General features: G+C 37.7%; 3 protein-coding genes across 3 annotated transcripts; 1 reads left to right on the top strand and 2 right to left on the bottom strand.

The window, feature by feature from the left end:
* Positions 1-5,740: 5,740 nt before the first annotated feature.
* Positions 5,741-7,852, top strand: LOC141692479 (E3 ubiquitin-protein ligase RSL1-like). Its single transcript, XM_074497339.1, has 3 exons — positions 5,741-5,860; positions 6,294-7,252; positions 7,417-7,852. The coding sequence occupies exons 2-3, from the start codon at positions 6,309-6,311 to the stop codon at positions 7,535-7,537; spliced, it is 1,065 nt and encodes a 354-aa protein (XP_074353440.1). The 5' UTR covers positions 5,741-5,860; positions 6,294-6,308; the 3' UTR covers positions 7,538-7,852.
* A 1,819-nt stretch (positions 7,853-9,671) lies between these two features.
* LOC141690613 (uncharacterized) lies at positions 9,672-11,086 on the bottom strand. The gene is made up of 3 exons (XM_074495398.1): positions 10,891-11,086; positions 10,655-10,836; positions 9,672-9,749 (listed from the first exon to the last, which is right to left on the bottom strand). Exons 1-3 carry the CDS (start codon positions 11,084-11,086, stop codon positions 9,672-9,674), a joined length of 456 nt encoding a protein of 151 aa, XP_074351499.1.
* A 12,649-nt stretch (positions 11,087-23,735) lies between these two features.
* LOC141690612 (glutathione S-transferase T2-like) lies at positions 23,736-24,329 on the bottom strand. The gene has a single exon (XM_074495397.1). It carries the CDS (start codon positions 24,327-24,329, stop codon positions 23,736-23,738), a length of 594 nt encoding a protein of 197 aa, XP_074351498.1.
* Between the last annotated feature and the right edge of the window lie 673 nt (positions 24,330-25,002).

Raw genomic sequence — 25,002 nt, 5'->3', positions numbered from 1 at the left:
ATACCTTCATGCACTTCTTCAAGAGCCAAGCGTGCCTCATCGGGCCTGAGACACCTCAAGTAGGGAACCACAAAAGATCTTTTGTAAAGAATCCCATCTATCAAAGAGTACCTTAGTGCCCGAACAGTTAACTTTCGTGCTTCAGTTGCATCACTTGGCAACCAACCGGTCTGAATGTGAGCCTTGATGGGATCAATCCATGACGTCCCCAAGCCTATGGGAGCCAGCAGCTTAACATCTATGCTTCGTGTCTTCAAAACACGGAAGTACACACTTCCTGAACTTTCTTCAATCTCAGACGAAGCGAACTTTGATAGCGCATCTGCCTTAACATTTTCTTCCCTTGGAATGTGTTCAACATGGCACTCATTAAATTGGGTCATCACAGCCCTTACTAGGTGGACATACTTAGCCATCGTATCATCCCTTGCCTCAAATTCTCCCTTTACCTGGGATATGATCAGCTTCGAGTCTCCACGGACCTTTAAGTTTTTGACTCTAAGTGTCCCAGCTAGACCAAGGCCAGCTATCAGGGCTTCATACTCTGCCTCATTATTTGTAGTTGGAAAATCTAGCTTCATCGCATACTCAATTAAGAACCCATCAGGGCTTTGCAAAACCAACCCTGCTCCACTGGAATTTGTTTTTGATGCTCCATCAAAATAGAGAACCCAATATTCTTTCTCCTTGTCATTCTTCTTCCTGTCCCCATTGTCGACTCCCTTGTCTTGAGGTATGGTATCTTCCTGCCCCCCGACTTCTTGGTTGGGTATGGTACATTCCACCACGAAGTCAGCTAGTGACTGGGCTTTTATAGCCGTACGTGGCTTATACTTGAGATCAAACTCTCCCAACTCTATTGCCCACTTAATCAGTCTCCCACTTGCCTTGGGACTGTGAATGATATTTCTCAGTGGCTGATTTGTTAGCACTTCAATCTGGTGAGCTTGAAAATAAGGACGCAGCTTTCTTGAAGCCATTACCAAGGCTAAAGCGAATTTCTCTATAGTTGAATAATTCAACTCAGCACCATGCAAAATTTTGTTGACATAGTATACGGGTTTCTGGACTTTCAGTTCTTCCTTAACCAAAACCGCGCTCAAGGCGCTCTCTGAAACAGCCAAGTACAAGAATAAAATTTCACTCAGAACTGGCTTGGCCAACAACGGGGCCTGGGCCATATACTTCTTTAACTCTTCAAATGCCTTCTGGTTTTCCTCATTCCATACAAAGTCTTTGATGCTCTTTAGCAATTTGAAGAATGACAAACACTTTTCCCCCGATTTGGAGATGAATCGTCCTAGCGCAGCAACCCTTCCTGTAAGCTTCTGAACATCCTTAACAGTTTTTGGTGGTTCCATGTCCAGGATCGCCTTTATCTTATCCGGGTTAGCCTCAATTCCCCTCTTTGAGACCATCAGTCCCAAGAATTTTCCAGATCCTACTCCGAAAGCACACTTCGTCGGATTCAACATCATCTTGTGGTACCTCAGGACCTCAAAAGCTTCCCTTAAATGGGCTATATGATCAGTCTTTACTAGACTCTTGACTAACATGTCATCAACATAGACTTCCATAGTCTTACCAATAAGATCCTTAAAAATTCTATTCACCAACCTTTGATAGGTGGCTCCTGCATTCTTGAGACCAAACGCCATAACAAGATAACAATAAACACCAAATCAGTGATAAATGATACCTTTGGAATGTCATCCTTATGCATTTTGATCTGGTTGTATCCGCTAAACCCATCCATGAAACTCAGCATCTCATGTCCAGCGGTGGCATCAATCAAAGTATCAATTCTAGGCAGCGGAAAACAGTCTTTGGGGCATGCATCATTCAGATCGGTGAAGTCTATACACATCCTCCACTTTCCATTAGCCTTCTTCACCATTACAGGGTTTGCTAACTACTCCGGAAATTGAATCTCCTCAATGAAACCAGCCTCTAAGAGCTTTTCCACTTCCTGCTTTATAGCCTCTTGTCTTTCCGGGGCAAAATTTCTTTTCTTTTGTTTCACTGTCTTCCGGCTTGGATCTACGTTTAGCTTGTGAGTAATTAACTCCGGGTCTATGCCTGGCATATCAGCTGCTGACCATGCAAACACATCACTATTTTCTTGCAAAAATTTCACTAACTTCCCTCTAAGGGGCTCCTCTAATGTGGCTCCAATGAAAGTCGTCCTCTCAGGATTCTCGGGGTCTAAAGGAACCGAAACCAATTCTTCTGCTGGCCTTCCTCTATTCTCATCATTTTCTCGAACATCCATATCTTCAATAGGAAGAACCTGCCCCCCGACTCCATCTGCCCTCAAAGAGGCCACATAACAGCTTCTAGCCATTTTTTGATCTCCTCTCTCTTCTCCAATCCCGTTTCGGGTGGGAAACTCCATGACTGAATGGTAGGAAGAGGGGACAGCCTTGAAGGCATGTATCCCTGTTCTCTCCATGATAGCATTATAAGTTGAACTAGCCTTTACCACCACGAAATTCAGCATCTGCGTTGCTTGTCTTGGCTCCGTACCTATGGTGGTTGGCAATTTGATTATCCCTTCCACAGGACATTCTACTCCAGCAAATCCATATATCGGCATGTCGGTTGGTGTTAACTGGGAGTCGTTATACCCCATCCTTAGGAAGGTGTCGTGGAGCAAGATATCCACAGAAGCACCATTATCCACAAGGACCCTCTTAACCGGGCTATTTCCTATTATTGGTGTTATGACCAGCGGGTCGTCATGGGGAAACTTCACACCCTCTAGGTCGGAATCATCAAAAGCCAATGTTACTTCTGTCCTGGCCCTCTTCGGGGCTTCTCCAACAATATGCATAACCTCTCTAGTATATGCCTTTCTGGAATTTTTGGACAATCCAGCAGCAGTTGGACCTCCAAAAATTGTGTTTATCACAGGCCCTCGAGGTCTCGGCCCTCCATAAATGGTGTTTATAACTGGTCCTCTAGGCTGGGGGTTTCGCCCCTGATCGTCTTGGTCCCTCCTACGATCCTCAAAGTTCTTCCTTCCATTATTATTCCTATCCCCTCCTTCTCCAGTGTATTTGTTCAATCTTCCTTTTCGAATGAGGAACTCAATTTCATCTTTCAATTGCCTACACTCATCGGTGTCATGGCCAACATCTTTGTGAAACCTGCAATACATGCTCTTATCTAGCTTGGCGGGATCAGCCTTCAAGGGCTTAGGCCAGCGAACATCTCTGTCTTTCTCAATCTCCATCAAAATCTGACTTCTAGGAGCATTAAGCTTAGCGTATTCAGTGAACTTTTGCCCAGGTCCTCCCTTCTTGGGGGTTGAATCAGGGTTTTGCTCGGTTCTAGGATATTTGTCCTTTGCAATATATTCCAAATCAGTTTTTCGCTTCTTGCCTCCAGTGGGCTCATTACTTACTATGGTCTTCCTCATGCTTTCTTCAACCTTGATATACTTCCCTGCTCTCTCTTGGAGTTGCAACATGTTTTCAGGGGGACGTTTGGCCAAGGACATCTTGAAAAACTCATCCCTGGTTCCTTGTTGTAGTGCTATCATGGCTATCTTATCATCAAGGTCTGGGACTTTTAAAGCCTCCTTTGTAAAACGATTCAGGTAATCTCTCAAGGATTCCTTAGCTCCCTGCACAAGACTCATAAGGGATGCTGAACTTTTCTCATGGACTCTTCCACTGATGAATTGCTTAATAAAAGCCTGACTTAATTCTCTGAACGATCCAATAGAATTTGGGGGCAGGCGACTGTACCATCTTTGAGCCATACCCGACAGGGTTTGAGGGAAGGCCCGACACTTTATAGCATCATTCACGGGTTGCAGCAGCAGTGCATTAGAGAATGTCCTAACATGATTAGCGGGGTCTCCCGTGCCATCATAGGCTTTGATAGTGGGCATCTTGAATTTCCTTGAGATATGGGCATTCATTATCTCTTCTGTGAAGGGTGGAGTTGGATCATCAGGATCTCCAAGGGGAAGGAGATTGCTTGGATCAGTTCTTGGGACAACAGCCCTTCTTCTTACCGGACCATCCAGGTCTATGACAGGAGGAGGATTTCTCCCCCTAGGAGGTATCTGGGGTCTGGTGGCCTGGTGAGCCTCCAAATCACGCCTCAGCCTTTGGATTTCAGCCTCATGAGCCCTGATCCTTTCCTGCACTTCTTGGGGATTTGCCCCTGGGGTGCTTTGGGGGCGTTGCCTTCCATCGGCCATTGGCTCTTTTCCAGGACGCCTCCTTCTCGGGGCCACTTCATCATCCGAAGATTCGGAGTCTCTCTCAGTATAAGGACCAGAAAATTCCCGATCCTCAGGAATAGGACCCAAACCTCGTATATAGGGGGGTGACTGCCCTCGTGCTTCGCCTCGCCCAGCATATCCGCTTCCTCCAACCTCAGGGCGAAGGGGCATCCCATAAGGGGGGTTAGTAGTAACAACAGTTGAATATTCATACCCTACGGGTCGAGAATTCATAGGTATATGTACTTGTTGAACTTGAGGATTCGTACCTTGAATAGTCGGGGGAGTTGTCCCTTGTGGCTGAGGTTGAGTTGCCCCTGTCTGGGCTTCCCCCTGAGTAGATGCATAAGTTGAATGGGGAGGAACCTCCACGGTTGATGAAATCACCTGGGTTGTCTCTGATGGTGTTCCTTCCTTTAGAGCTCCAATTGTTCTCCGTGTTCTCGCCATGGTTGTTGTTGCGTTTTCCCACAGACGGCGCCAAATGTTATGGATAAAAAACTAAGGTTATTACTTGCTGTATTTAATACTAAGATTCGGGAGCTCAAGGCCTTTAATGGCTGCTCTCGTGTTTCGTGACTCAATCTGCCTTTACGAGATGCCTACGTATCTCTGTGAATTAGAGAATCAAGCCAAAAAACGTAGTTCTGATTGGTGGGGGTGAGACCCCTTATATAGATGTTGGGAGTCCTTGAATTGGACTTGGTATAGGAGACTTGGTGGGCAAGTCTCATAATTAGAATGGACTTTGGAGTCCTAGATAGTAGGAAACTGATTCCTTATCCTTTTAGGTCCCCTTGAGGCTAATCTTCAAGGATTTATATCCTTATCGGGACTCTTTTCAACATCTGATTTGTCCCTTATTAATTAATTACGAAATTAATTAATAATCAGGGCTTTTGGGCCTTTTTTATTCCATCAGGCATGATCTGGTCCATCAGGCTTAACCTTTCTGGTCTGAGTATCATATATCTTTTTATTGGGTCTAGCAGCCCACAGCTTGTACAATTAATGCAGTATTTAATTATACAAGCATAATTTATTTATCCCTATTAATAATTTTTTTTTAATTTTTTTTTTTAAAAAAACATTATAAAAGTATATTAAATAGAAGTTTCAAAATACGTGTAAATAGTAAATTTATATAATCCGTAAGGATTAGTACTAAGTCAGTGCTCTAAGAGAAGTCCAACAGTATGAATAAATTATTTATAAATTTTATAAAATATTACCTCTTATTGATTTAAAACATAATTTTGAATTTGAACTTCAACAATTTTTATCTTTATTTTTTTATAATTACAATAATAATAAATTTGAATGAGGTATGAAAGAAGAAGAGAGAAAAAAATTTAAAGTAAGAGAGGGATTAAATTTTTATTGATAAAAATAAAATAAGGTAAAGATAAGCAATGAGGGATGTGTCTTAGTCTTATATTAAAAAAACAGGATTGGAGTGTAATTTTTTATTATATTTTTTATATTTAAAATTAAGAATATGTTTAAGGAAGCTGTTAACCTAGGCTGCTCTGATCAAATTGTTCTGTTTCTCTCTTTAGTTTAACGCTGTCACTTTACCAAATCTGCACCAGATCAACCCTAATCCAAAACTCCGATTCACCGGTAAGCAATTCTTTAGTTTCATTCACACCTTTTTTATTAACATGTCAATGACCGGTCATTAACATGTGTCAATGTGGCGTTTACCATTTAACTTTCTGATATAATTTACCTTAACGAATATCAATTCAAAGGATTCTTTGTTAGTGTATGTACTAGTCACTATAGTGTTAATTTCTCCATGGATTAATAATGTTTTTAGTAGTATAGATGGACCAAAAGAATCTGCCTTTTACGTATAATCAACCAAAAGTTGCTTATATCTCATTGTTTTAGTATTGAGCTGTATAATGCATTGTTGGGTATATATGTCTGTTGATAAATATGTCTGGAGATGTCAGATTTAAGACCTTTTCGTTTACTTTTAAGTTTTTAGATGATGACTTTTAAGGGACGATAAGCCTTTGCTTATATCCAAGTGGCCTCAATTTTGCAGGCCCTTGTTATAAATATGACATCAAGTAATCCCAGATCAAATCGCATTTATGTTTTTCCAAGTATTAGTGATGAAACCACTAGTGATGAAACCACGTCAGATGACACTAGTGAACAGGAGGAGGTAATTTCGAGAAAAAGAAAACGAGAGAGCGAGGCAGGTTTATCAAGATCCAACGCATCTGCCCCTGTAATAGATGACTTCCACTTCCCAGCTTTGTTAGATGATGAAGAGGGAATTCCTGTCACGGACGAAAACTTTGCGAATCAAATGCAGCTCCAAGAGGTTCTCATGTCCACTGTGATCTCTTCAACTTTTCGAGACATGCAACCATCACAAGAAGACAGTACCCGCTTTAATAAGGGAAAAAAGATTGCAGAGAATAATTTTGGGCAATCTTCGCAGAGCAGGAGCTTGTGCAATATCTGTTTCGATCACAAACGAATTGGAGAAATGTTCCCAAATACCAGTTGCAGGCATACATTCTGTAAAGACTGCATAAGCAAATATGTTGCCTCAAAGATACAAGCAAATGTTACAACAATAAATTGTCCCGATACAAATTGTAGGGAAGGTGATATTGGACCAGATAGTTGCCGAGAAATTGTTCCCAGGGAAGTGCTGGAACGATGGGACAATGTTTTATGTGAGTCGCTAATTATTGGTTCACAGAAATTCTATTGTCCCTTTCAGGATTGTTCTGCATTGATGCTGGATGATGGAGAGGAGAAAGTTACTGCATCTGAGTGCCCGAATTGTCGAAGACTGTTTTGTGCACAGTGCAAGGTTGCATGGCATTCTGGGATCGATTGCGTTCAGTTCAAGAATTTGAACAAAAAAGAAAGAGAAAATGGAGATATCATGTTGATGGAGATTGCAAAAAGCAAAAAATGGAGGAGATGCCCCAAATGCAAGTATTTTGTTGAAAAGATCAATGGCTGTTTGCACATTCATTGCAGGCAAGTAAAACGTTCTTTTTACTCTCCTGTATGCATGCTCACCTTCGCTCAAATTAATTTTTGAATTTTGAATGGTTTAGTCTTTGTCATGATGGCCATTTTCTTTACTGAATGTACAATTTTCCCAAATTTTAATTTCGTTAATTGAAAATTGTAAATTTCAGGTGCGGATATGAATTTTGCTATGGATGTGGATCGAGATATACTGAAATTCATGAATGTCCACCCACGGGGACTGCTAGAAGAAGAAAAAGATTGAGATTCCAGCTTAAAGACTACTATTAAAGAGAGTGTTTTAAAAAAAGGCAGCTTTGCACTCCATCTAGAAGACGAGATGTAATGGACGGAAGAGATTCCTCACATTGCTGAAGACCATAGTTAGTTAATTGGTCAAAGCAAAAGATACTCATTTAGGAGTGCAGTGGTATACATATTTGGGACTTTAAAAAAAAACCAAGTTCTCTGGACAGACCGATCTTTAATTGTCAAGCAATTGGTGTTTATTTCTAATGATGTGCCTGCTTTTAAAAAAAGGGATATGTGCCAGTTATTGGGATTTCAACTGTTTCAGCTTTAATAATGTATGTTGTGATCCAACAAGGAGAATCTGGTTTTCTAACACGTGCCAAGAGCACACAATAAGCACTCACTCTCATGAGTTTGATGCATTTTGATTGGTACCCTAATCATAAATATTGATGAACAGCCTGTATTTATAACAACTTCACCAATAATAATGCACCAAACTCATAAAATTTAGTGCTTATTGTATATTCCTGGGTATACATTAGAAAAACCGAAGAAGAATATTATTATGCTTTTAGTACCTGTTATCGTATTTAATTATAAAGGTATTGGTTGCTATTTGCGTAAATGAGCAAAGGGGACTAATGCCCATTTATGAATCTTTAAAACGGAGAATCAATACCGAGGTTGTTTAATGTGCTTCAGAAATATGTGAATTTACATAAACAACACTTCTGCTAAGCCAGACGTTTACTTTTGGAATGATCTTGACGGTGTGTTCTGGTTGGTAAGGATATGGTGTTCTGGTTGGTAAGGATATGCTGTAGTTGTACTTACAGAATCTTATTATTTGTAATAAAAGTATAGAAAGAACACTGTATTTGTAGGTTGAGGTGACTGTGTTTGCTGCAGAACCAGGTGAAAACCATGGTCACATTTAGAGATGCATAAAAAGCCCGGACCCGAAAATCTGGCCCGGTTCAAAGCCCGACCCGGTCCCGGCCCGGGCTTCGGGCCTCGACGGGCCCTATATTTTTAGGCAAATCCCGGCCCGGCCCGGTTAAAAATCTGGGCTTCCGCCCGGCCCGGCCAGATTAAAAACTCGAAAAAACCCGGTTATAATCTGATTATTCTAATATATTTTCTTATATATTTATAAATTCACATTCACTATAAATATAAATAATACTTTAAACACATATATATTTACATATTTGTGATTAATAATATTATTTATATATACTTCGTTGCATAAATAATGAAAGAAGATATAATAAGTATACTATATATTTGGATATCATTGTTATGAATATTTGGATATCATTGTTATCATAACAATGATAAAATATATTATATAAACATGTTTATTTTTTGCTGAATTTAAATATTTTCAATGAAGTAATGTTTTCATAAAATATTCCATGTAAACTAATACATTTTTACGATGATCTAGTTGCTAACATATGTATTCTTCGGAATCTTTAATAATACTCGATCCGATTTAAATTAGAAAAAAGCCCGGCCCGATCCGATCCGGCCCGAAAAAATCCCGGTTAGGCCCGCTTCGAGGGCCCAAACGGGCTTTGACATTTCCGGAAAGCCCGGCCCGGCTTGGCCCGGTCAAAGTCAAAGCCCGAAAAGCCCGACCCGGTCAAAGCCCGGGCTTTTTAAGGCCCGATCAAAACCCGGCCCGGTGGGCCTTTTGTGCATCTCTAGTCACATTTATGTTTTTACGGGAAGGAGAAAATGCTGAAATGTGAAGAAGCAGTGTGTAATTATTTGTTATCTGCCCGACATTAGACTAATTTTATCGTAGATGTTTATCAAACATAACACGGGGTCACTTCCCCTCCCCCAACTGACAAAATTTGCCACATCATCCCCAAGCGGGTTTGTGGAAAAAATGACCCCATCCCTCCAATACAAAATCCAGATTCGTCCCTAATATTATTATTATTATATGTATTTAATAAAATAATTATATAATTTGGATTTAAATTTATCTTACTAATATTAAAATTGTAAAAATTAAATTAAAGTGATTAAAAATTTCAAAAATATTATTAAATAAAAAAACATGTCCCAATAATTAAAAGCATCATATTATTAAAAATCATGAAATAAAAAAGAGCATACAAGAAAACATTAAATTTTAAATGATATAATAAAAAAATTAACGATTCTCGTGGAACTGCGAGATATGCTCAACCAAGTCATTTTGTAGCTGACGATGTACCCGTTTATCACGCATCTGCATGTTATTTTGAATATATGTTTCATACGGCATAAAAGGTTCTTCACCTAAGTTTGGTTGTGATAAGCCATTTGTTGCATCATCATAATGTTGGGCTTTACTGAGCAAGCTTAACTCCACATTAGTATAATATTATCCGTTTTAGGCCGAACCCGCACGGGTTTGTTTTTGGGTCACTCCCAAAAGGCCTCATACTAATTGGAGTTGTCTGGCTGCTAATATTCTAGCAAACTGCCCCTCCCACAAACGATGTGGGACAACTCCTAACAATCTCCCCCTTCACACATCGGGCTCGACACCTGCCGACTCTGCCTCCTTCAGTATGACGAGGCTCTCCCTCGACCCATACTGAAAGTCCATCTGGCTATCTGCTCCCCCTAGGCCTATACTGGAAGGCCCGTCTGCCTTTTCCTTGAGCCCATTCTGGGGCAAGCCCATCTGCCTCTTCCTAGGTCACTTCTGGAGCCCATCTGAGATTGTTATGGACCGTTACAACCTGAAGCTCTGATACCACTTGTTGGGCTTGCTAAGCAGGCCTAACTCCACATTAGTATGATATTGTCCGCATTAGCTGTTGGTAATGGACCAAATCGAGTAGCATATGTGTCCCTTTCATCTTCGACAATCATATTATGTATTATGATGCATGCCCTCATAATTCTCCCAAGATCTGCTTTGTCCCAAAAGCGTACCGGACCACGTACAATTGCAAAACGGGACTGTAACACACCAAACGCTCGTTCAACATCTTTTCGTTGGCTTTCTTGATATTTTGAAAATAATTTTCTTTTCTCACCTTGTGGACATGGTATTATTTTAACGAATGTTGCCCATTCTGGATATATTCCATTTGTTAAGTAATGTCCCATATTATAATTGTTTCCGTTGATACTATAATTAACCTTTGGAGCGCGACCTTGTAGCACATCATCAAATACTGGTGACCGATCTAAAACATTTATGTCATTATTTGATCCAGCAACTCCAAAAAATGCATGCCATATCCATAGATCAGATGAAGCAACCACTTCCAGTATAATTGTTGCAACTCCTTTATGACCACTCATGAACATTTCTTTCCATGCTTTTGGACAATTTTTCCATTGTCAGTGCATGCAATCAATACTACCCATCATACCAGGAAAGCCACGAGCCTCACCCATCTGTAATAGACGTTGCTTGTCATTTGAGTTCGGCTTTCGTAAGTATTCACCCTCAAATATCGTAATTACATTGGATACGAATTTCTTCAAACATTCAACCGCAGTACTCTCTCCAATACGAACATAATCATCAACAACGTCAGTAGATATACCGTACGCCAACATATGCATTGCCGCAGTGCATTTTTGTAAAGGTTGTTGTGCAAGACATGCCTGTATCATAACAAGACTAAGTCATACTGACAACCCTAAGATTAGTTGTATTGTAACCTTAATCTGTAATTCATACTTGTAACACTTAATGTCTGTAAAATGTAAATGGAGCAGACTGGAGCATTTTTCCCTAAACAGTGTCAAGCCTAAGAATTCTATCTGGAAGAAGATCAAGAAGGTCATGCCTCAGAAGAATTATGAAGAAGCTTGGAGTTGAATAATTCTGTTTGGTGAAAAACATTCTAAGTCAAGTTCTCTACAAGTCACATAATTAGTGTTATAGAGAAATCATTCGAGAACTCCAAAATGACTTATCGAGAAGTCATTTAAACTCCAGATAGCACCGACGGATGAATAATATCTACTCGACGGATGAGTAATGTCTACCCGATGGATAAACAATGTCTACTCGACAGATAAGTCATCACTACTCGACGGATAAGCAACATCCATCGGGTGTAGAGAACTCAGGAATTGTCTGTCGAGAACTCAGAGATATCGACAAGTATACATTCATTAGAGAACTATGAGTTATCGATAAGCCAAAGTCCATTAGAGAACTCCGAGTTATCGATAAACCAAAATTCACTAGAGAACTCAGAGTTATCGATAAGTCTAGGCAACAATGAAGTTTCAGAGATATCAACAAGCCAACATGCCTATCGAGATGTCGAGTTCTCTACAGCTTAACTGGAGATCTCGAAGTGAAGAAATTTCTCTAAGTACAGAATTGCAGAACAGTTTAATATCCAAGGTTGCAAATCAACAAACAATTCACATAGCTGGATTGACAAGTCTACAAAAAGCAGCTTGAGAGATGTGCAAGATCAATGGCAAAGATTAACTGACAAAGGAGATTAAAGTAATCACGGGATGCTAAAGATATGCTAAGCCAGAAATGGAAGATTTGCTTTTCTATAAATAGAAATGACAAGTGACAGTTTAGAAAAGCTAATAGCATGTTTATTATCCACTGTGTAAACCAGCAGTTAACTGAGTTATAAAGTTAACACTGGACCTCTAGTTAAGTAGAACAATCTAGATAGAAAATTGTGTGTTCTCTCTCAAGAAAGAAGCTAAGTTCTAAAATAAGAACTTAGAGATTTTGTAGCAAAATACTGCTTGATTTTTAATATAAATTTAAGTGAGTTTTGAAGATCTTTGTTTTACATATTTGCACAGTTATTTATGTTTAACATCTATTCTACTAAATTTTTGATAACAACCAACTGCTAAAGCCTAAGTCAATCAAAAATCAAACGTTTAAGCTAAAACACATTCACCCCCCCTCTGTGTTGTATTCATACTTAACAAGTGGTATCAGAGCAAAATATGAAAGTAAACATATTAGATCTTGGAAAAATGAATACACAGAAAATCAGTAGTATCAAGATTCCTCCCTTTGATAAGGCCAATTACACTTTATGGAAAAAGAAAATGTTGATGTTTATAAGAATGGCCAATCATCTTTACATTGGTATCCTCAAGAATGGGCGCTTCACTCCTGTAGTTAGAATTGAGGAAACCACAGATGGAGATATGGTTATTCCAGCTCATTATGCTCCCAAGGATCCTTCTGAGTATACTGAACCTGAAATAGAGAAAGTTTCCCTAGACAGTGCTTTGCAACTGATACTAATTGAGTCACTTGACAATGTAATGTATAATAACATTGTCAACTGTGACACTGCTAAACAGATCTGGGAAAAGATTGAAATACTTTGTGAAGGAACTGAGGAGGTTAGGTCAAATCAAAGAAGGATATTGATTTCTCAGTATGAGGGTTTTATGGCTAAACCAAAGTAGGGTATTACTGATGCGTTTGAAAGGTTTAATAAGCTGATAAATAACTTGCAGCTTCATGATAAATTTTATGATGTTGAAGAAGTGAATTTGAAGTTCTTGCTTACTCTCCCTGACCATTTGGAACAAAAGATCTCTGCAATCAGAGAAGGAAGGGATTTGAGTAGAATTACACTGGAAGTGCTTTATGGGGTTCTGAAAACTTATGAACTTGAAATGATTCAAAGAAATCATTAAGGGCTGGTCAAGGATATGTATTGGACGGCTCAAGTGCACTAATTGTGAATGATGGCCAGACCTCCAATGATGAGCAAAGATCTCAAACTCCGGAAGTTTCTACAAGTGAGAAAAGAGCTAATGACACTAAAGAGCAAGTCATACTGGAACTGGATGAAGAAGATGAGTTCTACACTCTTGATGAGCTTGATGAGCTAGATAAATCAATGGCCTACTTGGCTAGAAAATTCTCTAACATTAGAGTAAAGAAACCAAGATTTTTTAAGAGCAAATGACAGTCCTTCAACAAAGACAGCAGCTGGAAAGGAAAAGGGAAGTACACTCCTGATAGCAAAAATGGCTACAGAACTGGATCTGTTGATAGATCAAACATAAGGTGCTTTAATTGTGATGAGCTGGGCCATTTTGCTACAAAATGTAGGAAACCCAAGAAGGCAAAGAAAGACAAAGCCTATCTTGAATTGGAAGCAAAGTATGATGCTCTTCTAAAGAAGCAACAAGGGAAAGCTTATATTGCTGAGGGTAAAAGCTGGGATGATTCAGATAATGATGAAGATGAAGAAGTTGGAAACTATGCACTCATGGCCTTGAAGCAATGAGACTCTTCATCATTTAAATCACAGGTACCAACTCTTACCACAATTGATTTAAATGTGAGTCAATATAAGGAAACTGTTGAAAAGATGAGCACATAAATGTTCCACATTCATACAAGCAGGGTTGCTATAAATGAGGAAGTTAACAGATTGAAAAAGATCAATGAAAAACTTGAGAATGAAAAACAAGAGACTAAATTGTTGCTGGTTGAGCTTGATACTGCTAAGCAAGAAAATGCATACTTAAAGAACAAATTAAAGTGTGCAAGTGAAATTGAAGCAGTATTGAGAGAAAAGCTGGAGAAGAATGAAGTGAAGCTGAAATCCTTCAAAAATGCTTCTGATTTGATTGGCCAATATCATGAAAAGAAAAGGCCATGTGCAAACATTGCCATTGGTCTTGATTATGAGGGTTTGAACAACAAAAAGAAGTCTGTCAGTGACAAAGGAAAATCAATTGAAACTGAGGATGTTCCAATTATTTTGAAGAAAGTTGAATCACCTTTGTTCAAGGCATGTGAAGTGAACTTCAGTGAAGAAGAGTTGATCATCAAACAGGAGATAGTTGATGAGGACTAGGAAAAGAAAAATGATGAGACAACTCAGTCTTCCATCTCTGTTGAAACACCAAAAGCCAATCAAGAAACTAAGGAGTCTGTGAAGGAGATTAAAGCTGAACAGGTCAAAAAGAAAAAGAATAATATAAATGGAAAGATTAGGATAAACAAAAGCAATAATTTTGCTTATGTTGCAAATGCTCCTAGAAAGAGGTGTGAGAATTGTGGATCAATGAATCACATAACTCATCTTTGTAAAAAGATTGTTAGCAATCCACCTGAAGGAGTCTGCAAGTACAATGAAGCTAAGGCTAATGATCCCTATTCATTCTGTGACAAGTTTGATTGCATTCCCTACAACATGAAAGTGATGAAGAGTTGCAACAAATTGAGAATTGATCTCATAGAATCAAAAGTTGGTTATATATCTAAAAGGGAAAATGCTCAATAGTCTATGAATTCTATTTTATCTGAAAATTCTCATTCTACTTCTGCAAAATCAGTTAACAAGAAGAAAGTGCCCAACACAGCTTGGGTAACTAAACACAATTAATCCTCATTGTGTGCAGGGCAAAGGAAAGAAGGTCATATGGATCATTGATAGTGGATGTTCCAGGCATATGACAGGTGATAAGGCTCTGCTATCACAATTTGAGGAGATGGCTGGCCCTTTGGTGACCTTTGGAGACAACAGTAAAGGATTCATAATGGGATATGGCAAGATTGTTTTTGGAAATGTTGTCATTGAAGATGTAGCACTAGTTGCTGGATTAGAAGTAAATCTCTTAAGTGTTAGTCAATTTGCAGACAGAGGTTTTCGAGTTGTTTTCAACAAAGGAGATTGTGCTTTTATTAGCAAAAAGACTGGTGAAATTGCTCTTAAAGGAGTAAGAAAGGGAAGCTTGTTTGTTGCAGATTTAGACTCAACAAATAAGGATGGAGTGTGCTGTTTCTACACCAAGGCATCAGAAGAGCAAAGCAAATTATGGCATAAGAAACTATCTCAGTTGAATTTCAAAGCAATCAACACCTTAGTCAAGAAGGAGCTTGTGAGAGACATGCCCAGTCTGAAATTTGCTCAACTGGAAGTTTGTGAAGCTTGTCAGAAAGGAAAGATGAAAAGATCAAGTCACAAGTCAAAAACTGTGAATTCCATAAGTGCACCTCTGCAACTTATTCACATGGACTTGTTTGGGCCAGTAAATGTCTTGTCCATTTCAAGGAACAAATATGCCCTTGTCATGGTTGATGATTTTTCAAAATACACTTGGGTTGAGTTCATGTACTCTAAAGATGAAACTCCAAACATCATAATTGAGCACATCAAGAAAATTGAGAAGCAAGCTGAAGGAAAAGTTAGTGTGAAAAGATTGAGAAGTGATAATGGAACAGAATTCAGAAACTCAACATTAACTGAATTCTGCAAAAGCAAAGGCATTTTTCAAGAATTTTTAGCAGCTAGAACACCTCAACAAAATGGAGTAGTTGAGAGAAAAAATAGAACATTGGTTAAAGCTGCTAGAACTTTGCTACAAGATGCTCAATTGCCAACTAGTTTTTGGGAAGAGGCTGTTAATACTGCATGCTACACTCAAAACAGATATATCATCAACAAAGGTCATGGCGAATCACCCTACTCAATCATGTCTAACAGGAAGCCTACAGTGAAGCATCTACATGTGTTTGAAAGCAAGTGTTATATTCTAAAAGACAACTCTGAATATGTAGGATAATTTGACTCTAAAGTTTATGAAGCAATTTTTCTGGGATATTCATTGGAAAGAACAGCCTACAAAGTTTATGTGATTGATCAAAAGAAAATTATGGAAAGCACAGATGTAACTTTTGATGATGACAAGTGTCCAGGCCTGGAATGCCTTGATGTAAATGATGCTGAAGCCCTTGCATTTGAAAATCTAACCATTGATAGTGATTCTGATGAGGAAGATGAAGTTGTGGCACAACAAGTGACAAATGAAGAGACCTCTGAAAAAAATCATGGGAATGAAAGCTCTCTTCAGACACCTGAATTTGATGGCACAAACACAGGGGGAGAAGAAGAGAATGGAAATGACAGTCATGGTGATACTGAAGAAAATGATGAAGGCACTAGTCAACAGACACACACTAGAAAGTGGGATATGAGTCATACAGTAGAAGCTATTATTGGTGATCCCTCAGCTGGTGTGAGAACTAGGAGTGCAACTGCTAATGAATGCCTACATGCATGTTTTCTATCTCAAGTAGAGCCCAAGAAAACTGAAGAAGCCCTATTGGATCCTGATTGGATATGTGCTATGCAGGAGGAGCTGAATCAGTTTGAGAGAAACAAAGTCTAGAAATTAGTTCCTGCACCAAGAATAGAAGCATAATTGGAACTAAGTGGGTGTACAGAAACAAAATGGATGAAAATGGAATTGTTTCTAGAAACAAAGCAAGGTTGGTTGCTAAAGGCTACTCACAGGAAGAGGGAATTGACTATGATGAGACTTTTACACCTGTTGTAAGACTAGAAGCAATAAGAATTTTTCTGGCATTTGTTGCACACTCAAATTTCAAGGTGTATCAAATGGATGTCAAGAGTGCTTTTCTTAATGGTGAATTAGAAGAAGAAGTTTATGTGCAACAACCACCTGGCTTTGAAGATCCAGAATTCCCTAACTTTGTTTACAAATTACTCAAGGCTCTATATGGACTGAAACAGGCACCTAGAGCCTGGTATGACACACTGTCAGTATTTCTACTCAAACATGGTTTTACCAGAGGTACTATTGATAAGACTCTCTTCTACAAGATGCATGGTGAAGATATGATCCTAGTTCAAATCTATGTGGATGATATCATCTTTGGATCTACTAATGAAAAGTTTTGTCAAAGATTCTCTAGGCTAATGCAGAGTGAGTATGAAATGAGCATGATGGGAGAATTGAGTTACTTCCTTGGCCTTCAAGTTAGTCAAAGAAGTGATGGTATTTTTATCAGCCAAACCAAATATGTGAATGACTTATTGAAGAAATTTGGTATGGTGGATAGCTCACCTGCATCTACACCAATGTCTACTGCAACCAAGTTGGATGAAGACAAGAAAGGCAAGAGTGTGGATATTTCAAGCTACAGAGGGATGATTGGATCATTGCTTTATTTGACTGCTAGTAGACCAGACATCATGTTTGCTAAATGTCTATGTGCCAGATTTCAAGCCAATCCAAAGGAATCACATTTGATGGCTGTAAAAAGGATTTTCAGATACTTAAAGGGAACTCCAAACTTGGGATTATGGTATCCTAAGGGAACTGGTTTTGAAGCTGTTTGATACACATATGCAAATTTTGCTGGATGCAGGGTTGATAGGAAAAGTACTAGTGGAAGCTGTCAATTTCTTGGTCAAAGACTTGTATCCCGGTATAGTAAGAAATAATAATCTGTGTCAACTTCCACAGCTGAGGCTGAATATATAGCTGCTGGAAGTTGTTGTGCTCAGGTGCTTTGGATTAGAAATCAGCTAATGGACTATGGTCTAGTGTTACACAAAATTCCTATTATGTGTGACAATACTAGTGCCATATCTATAGTAGCTAATCCAGTTAATCATTCTAAAACAAAGCACATTGATGTTAGGTATCATTTTATCAGGGAACATGCTGCAAATGGTATCATTGAGCTCATTTTTGTTCCAACAGAGAAACAATTAGCTGACATTTTTACTAAACCTTTAAATGAAGCAACCTTCACTAGACTTGTGAGTGAAATTGGAATGCTCAATTCTTCATCCCAAGGCAAGAACTCAGCTAATGTGTTGCAGCAGATTAATTTCTAATAAATCAACCCAGTTTGATTTAATTGGAAATTAACTGAAATATGAATTATAAATATTTCAGAATCTCTGTATATTTATCTTTCTTAAAAACTCAAAAATTAACTTAGAATAATTCAAAATTCTAAGTAAACTGCTTAGTTGTTAATTTACATCTTAATGTGTAAACTTAACACAAGGTAGAAAAACAGTACTCAAAGGTATAAAGAACTGAGTTCTCGATAAGTCAAAATGACTTATCGACAAGTCATTTTAGAGTTCTCGAGTGAGTCCTCGATAAGTCTATTTACAGACTTCTCGAATGACTTCTCGATAAGCTCTATTATGACTTATCGATAAGACCATGAAGAGTTCTCTAATAGTGTTAACTCACAGAGTTCTCGACAAGGATATTTTGAGACTTATCAATAACTCAGAACTAAAATAATTTAATTCAATGAATTATTTTAGAAAAATACTTTTGAAAAATTGATTCTGATTTTGATTTGATTTAATTCAAATAAATTAGAATTATTTCAATCCTTTTTGGACAAACTGGGCATTTATCAGAGTTCTCGATAAGTCATTTGACTTCTCGAATGTACCTTTTTCATATTCAAAATTACTTCTCGATAAGTTTAATATCAAACATTTATTTAACTTCTCGATAAGTATTTTACTTTTTCTATAAATACCCAGACTTCTCGATTAATTTTAACTTGGAATTTCTCAAATTCTAAGTAAACTGAATATTTATTACTTCATATCTTCAGTATATGAACTTAATAAATAACAGATCAAAAGAAACAAAAAGTATGAAAAACTGAAAAAAATTAATTCATAAATTCTGTTCATAAAAATACTTTTGACATACTTTGTCTCTAAATTTCTCTGACTTATTGACACATTTACATGCTTATATGATTTCTTGCTTACGTAGAAATATGTTAGTCCATTGTTAGTAGACTAGTACATTATTTATGTTATTTTGAGTATGCTGTTAGTGATAAATCTATCTGATTGCTTGCTGATAGGGTGAGTTACTTTTTGTGTAGGTAGTACGTGCTTATTTGCATGGAGAATAGTTACTCTTTAAAATAAACTAATATTCTTGAGTACTTGCATGGGGAATAGTCACTACTCATTTCTAGCTGTCTAATAGGCTTATGTGATTATTACTCCTATTATCCGGGCAACTCAAGAGTCTCTTGGTTTCTATCTTTACTCCCTCTATAAATTAAAACGCTTCACTCTTTATCACTTCATCACTCTCCTACTCTTAACAAACATCAAATTTCAAACTCACCTCCTGTTCATCTTTCTTTCTCTTATTCAAATGGATGCCCCAGTCTTCTACAGACTTGTTAATGGAGCTTATCAACCGGTCCATTATTTGGATGATGATCTAGTGTATTTTGATCCTTTCAAACTTCGTGTCCATCTCAAGGGGGTTGTTTACAGCCCCTTTGATATTCCACTTGAGGTCTTTTACGAACTCTCGTGGGATGATCAAATCGACATTCTTTTCTTTGAGATGGAAGCCTCTTTCGAGCAGGAGAGACGAGCCAGGGTGGCTGAGCAGCAACACCTTGCTGCTTTGGAATTGTAGGAGAGGATCATCTCTCTTGCACACTCCATGTCCAGAGCTTACAAGTGCAGGGCAAGGAGGTTGGAGGCCGAGAAGAAGGAGTCTGAATTAGAGTAGTGAGGATTAGGATCTACTTGTTAAATCTATGTCTTAATGTACTATATTTCCATGTTTAATGAAATTTCTGATTCTTGTCTGATAGTTCTGATTCCTGTCTTGAAATCTCTTGTTTGTGTAATAATTACTATATGCTTATATCTATATTAAATTTTGTCTTCTCTGCAATAATGCTTGCAATTAAAATATCTTACAATATACTTGTCTAATGAAACTCCAAAGAGATACAGTTGTTCAATACATTTCAGGTCTAATACAAGACATCAACAGGGAAGTCAAATAATCAATTCACAGGTATTAGTGTTAAAACTGCAGCTAAAACACCTCAAAACCAAACTGTGGTTACCTAAGCACAACAACACAAACACAAAATCAAACACAATCCCACTCAGGTGACTCTCAAAAGCCACCTGTTTTATAAAAGGACAACAATTTCTTGATGACCTTCAGATTGATTCAGTTGTTTGAGAAAAGAATCCACCAAACATGAAAGTTTATCAGTTTACTGAATATCTCATGAATGTTTCTCTTGCACCTTCATGTGCACAAACAGTCTTCACAGACTGAAAGGTTTGAGGGTAGTACTCCTGAGGGGGAGCTATCTAAATCCTCTCCAATTCAATTGGAGGTTCCTCAAAAAGGAACAACTCCCCTCATAACTCTTGCAGAAGCTGTCTTAGCAGTCAAAGCTAGAAGAACAATTGCCTATGACAATGTCATAAGAAGGGCAATCTTATAACATTTATGTGACAGTGCTCTGCAAGGTGCATAAAGGTTTGAGGCTGGTGTACATGACAGTAACCCAGTCAAATCCTCTCCAATTCCAATGGAGGTTCCCACTACAAGTGGAGGACAACACACTGTCACAACCACAGAGCAATCTGTGAGTCAAACTGTGAACCCAGTCATAGATGCTTATGCACTCATTTTTCTGGTGAAATGAGTATGATTAGCCCTATATGACAGATTACCTCTTCTCAGCCACCTCTTATTTCTGTAGGTCAAACATCATTTGAACCTTTCATGAGAGGATAAGAGAAAAGTTTGAGTGAAAACAAAGAATAAGAGAGGCAGGATCCTTCCTGGCAAAAGGAGAGGTAAATGAATGTATGGATTTAGTAATCCTTGTGAGGGAACTCTGACTCTCAAAAGTCATGAGACTAGTGCAGTGAGATTTTGGTGAGACTACTTATTCAAAAGAACAGAGAGCTTAGGACTTTTATCACTAACAGACTTTTTCTGCAGGTCTAAGTGAAACTTCTATTTTTTTAAAACTTATCACCATGAATTTTAATGAAGCTTGAAGCTGCAGACAGTGGTCCAAATGGACAATGACAGCAACTTGAACAATGTGCATTTAGCTGGATCTTTCTTCCTGGAGATAATGTCAAAAGGGGGGAGAATATATCTAAATGCCAAAACAGCTAATGGATGTTGAATAAATCTAAATGCAACTCAACAAAAGAAGACCTGATGGGAAGATTGGTTTTGGTTTTTGCATTTGGATAAAGTTTTGACATCATCAATCAGAACTTGATGAACAAGTTGGGGGAGATTGTAATATATAATAGATGATGTCAAAGATTACTAGAGCTAATAATATCATCAACATCTATGATCTGAGTATATCAGAAGATCAGAAGAGTTGAAGGCAGCAGGCAAGAGCAGAATATCAAAGGATGGAAGATTTCTGAATATAAAAGCTGGCTCTTTGTCAAGTTACAGGATAGGGATGTTAGGTAGATATCCTAAGCCAGATTTGCTGAAACTAATAGAGGCTCTAACTGACACCCCCATCCTAGAAGAATTGGAAATACTTGTGCAAATTAAGAACATAATTGAGATAGAATCAGACAACTCAGTATTTACTTAATTATTGTAAACTGTCAAATATTCATTGTACAAGTGTTGTATCAGCTTTTGTATTATTTTATTTTCATTCTTTAACTTGGGGTTAGTCTTGTTAATAGGCATGAATTTATGATAAGCAATCTTCTTACGAATTGGGGGAGATTATTGTGCAAGACATGCCTATATCATAACAAGACTAAGTCATACTGATAACCCTAAGATTAGTTGTATTGTAACCTTAATCTGTAATTCATACTTGTAACACTTAATGTCTGTAAAATGTAAATGGAGCAGACTGGAGCATTTTTCCCTAAACAGTGTCAAGCCTAAGAATTCTATCTGGAAGAAGATCAAGAAGGTCATGTCTCAGAAGAATTATGAAGAAGCTTGGAGTTGAATAATTCTGTTTGGTGAAAAGCATTCTAAGTCAAGATCTCTACAAGTCACAGAATTAGTGTTATAGAGAAATCATTCGAGAACTCCAGAATAACTTATCGAGAAGTCATTTAAACTCCAGAGAGCACCGATGGATGAATAATATCTACTCGACGGATGAGCAATGTCTACCCGATGGATAAACAATGTCTACTCGACGGATAAGTCATCACTACTCGACGGATAAGCAACATCCATCGGGTGTAGAGAACTCAGGAATTGTCTGTCGAGAACTCAGAGATATCGACAAGTATACATTCATTAGAGAACTCTGAGTTATCGATAAGCCAAAGTCCATTAGAGAACTCCGAGTTATCGATAAACCAAAATTTACTAGAGAACTCAGAGTTGTCGATAAATCTAGGCAACAACGAAGTTTTAGAGATATCGACAAGCCAACATGCCTATCAAGATGTCGAGTTCTCTACAGCTTAACTCGAGATCTCGAAGTGAAGAAATTTCTCTAAGTACAGAATTGCAGAACAGTTTAATATCCAAGGTTACAAATTAACAAACAATTCACATAGCTGGATTGACAAGTCTACAAAAAGCAGCTTGAGAGATGTGCAAGATCAATGGCAAAGATTAACTGACAGAGGAGATTAAAGTAATCACGGGATGCTAAAGATATGCTAAGCCAGAAATGGAAGATTTGTTTTTCTATAAATAAAAATGACAAGTTACAGTTTAGAAAAGCTAATAGCATGTTTATTACCCACTGTGTAAACCAGCAGTTAACTGAGTTATAAAGTTAACACTGGACCTCTAGTTAAGTAGAATAATCTAGATAGAAAATTGTGTGTTCTCTCTCAAGAAAGAAGCTAAGTTCTAAAACAAGAACTTAGAGATTTTGTAGCAAAACACTGCTTGATTTTTAATATAAAATTAAGTGAGTTTTGAAGATCTTTGTTTTACATATTTGCACAGTTAATTATGTTTAACATCTATTCTACTAAATCTTTGATAACAACCAACTGCTAAAGCCTAAGTCGATCAAAAATCAAACGTTTAAGCCAAAACACATTCACCCCCCCTATGTGTTGTGTTCATACCTAACAAAGGTGATAAATCTTTTCTTCCCACATCATCAATCCTCTGTTGAAAGTATGGATCAAAATTTGAAATAACATCCACAATATGAAGAAAGATATTTCTTCCCATACGAAATCTTCGTCGAAATATATTTTCTGGATATACTGGATTTGATGAAAAATAATCGTTCACTAGACAACGATGACCTACTTCACGGTCTCTATAAATACTTTTTCGAGGCGTGGATGTTGAGCTCTGTCCATATATTTTATGAAAGAGCTCGTGTCGCCGATTATTTTTAGTGTCATCCCAAAACTCTTCAATAAATTCTTTAGTAAATTCTTCAGTGACGCTTTCTAGTGTGGGTGTTTGATTCATGTTGATATGAATGAAAAAGATGATACATCCTCTTTATATAGAAGGCAAGAACGAATATATTCTAAAGGCTAGTTTACAAAAAAACAAAAACAACCACTAACTTCTAACGGCTAGTTTACAAACAAATAAAAACATCCACTAACTTCCAACGACTAGTTTACAAACAAATAAAAACAACCACTAACTTCCAATGGCTAGTTTATAAACAAATAGATAAACACTAGTTTTTTGCCATAATTTTCTCAAGCAATTTTGCATGAGCCTTCCGCTGAGTATCATTCATTTTAGTAGTATCCTCCAAAATGATTTGTAAATCCATCTTAGCTTGCTTTGCTTCAAGCTCCTTTTGTCGCTTCTCAATTTCTTTTTGATGAATTTCATTTATTGTATCCATTATGTTCATCTTTCTCAAGTCATTTACTTGTAAAGATTCATACTCTTCAACTTTTGCAGTTGTTGCCTTCCCCTTTCCCTTCCTTTTAGCAGCTTTTGTACCTTTAGGACGAACCGATTCAAAATTATCAGATGTTGGTGTATCATTATTTCCCTCTGATGAGTACGCTCCGGAACTACTTAATTTAGTTCTTTTAGAACTTGCACTAGTTACAGGTTTTCTCCATTTGGGATGTTTACGAAGCTCACGCCAATGACCCTCAAAATTAGACTTCTTCTTGTAATATTTTAAATGACGTGCATGAGCATCTTCAATTATGTTGTCTAAGTTTGAACCGCTTCCGATATTTCGCTGAGCCTCATCGTAACACGATCCAAATTTTTGAGCACCTTCATTTATTTGTTGCCACCTTTTTTTCATTACCACAACTCCTCTCTTAATCACACCAGTATTATATTCTTCATAATACTAATGAATTCGGTCCCAAAATGCTTCGGCTTTTTGATCAGGTCGATTAGTGGATCAATTGACACATTCAACCATGCACTGATTAGGAGTTTATCCTCAACCCACTTCCACTAACCAGTAATTTCTCGTACCTCTTCGGTTTCCTCACAATCATCATTTAGATTAATAACATTTTTGTGACCAAAGGCCGGGACTTGCGTTTCGGGAGAATTTTGAAAATTGATAGGTGTTTGTTGGGTTTCAAATTGTGAATTTGAAAATGGAGGAAATGGGAACTGATATGGAGAATTTTGAGGATATGAAAATAGATATGGAGAATTTTGAGAATGTGGAAATTGGTATTGAGAATTCGGATTCTGAGAATTAAAGGTTAAATTTTGTAGGTTTGGAAAATAAGGATTTGGATATGGATATGGAAATTGAGGATTTGGATTTTGATGATTTGAATTTTGATTTGAAGATGGGGTATTATTTGGATTCATCTTTTGCTAATAATTTTTTGAGAAGTAAGGAGTGTGAATAATAGGGGTTTGAGAATTGGTATTTATAAGAGAAAAAATATTACCGTTTATTTATAAACGTTACAATAATAACGTTAACATTACTTTCTAACAGTAAAGGCAAT

This window comes from Apium graveolens, chromosome 10, assembly GCF_009905375.1.
Source record: "Apium graveolens cultivar Ventura chromosome 10, ASM990537v1, whole genome shotgun sequence".
In the NCBI taxonomy this organism is placed as follows: Eukaryota; Viridiplantae; Streptophyta; class Magnoliopsida; order Apiales; family Apiaceae; genus Apium; species Apium graveolens.
Note: the sequence above shows the minus strand (reverse complement) of the source record. Positions and strands in the feature narration are given on the sequence as shown.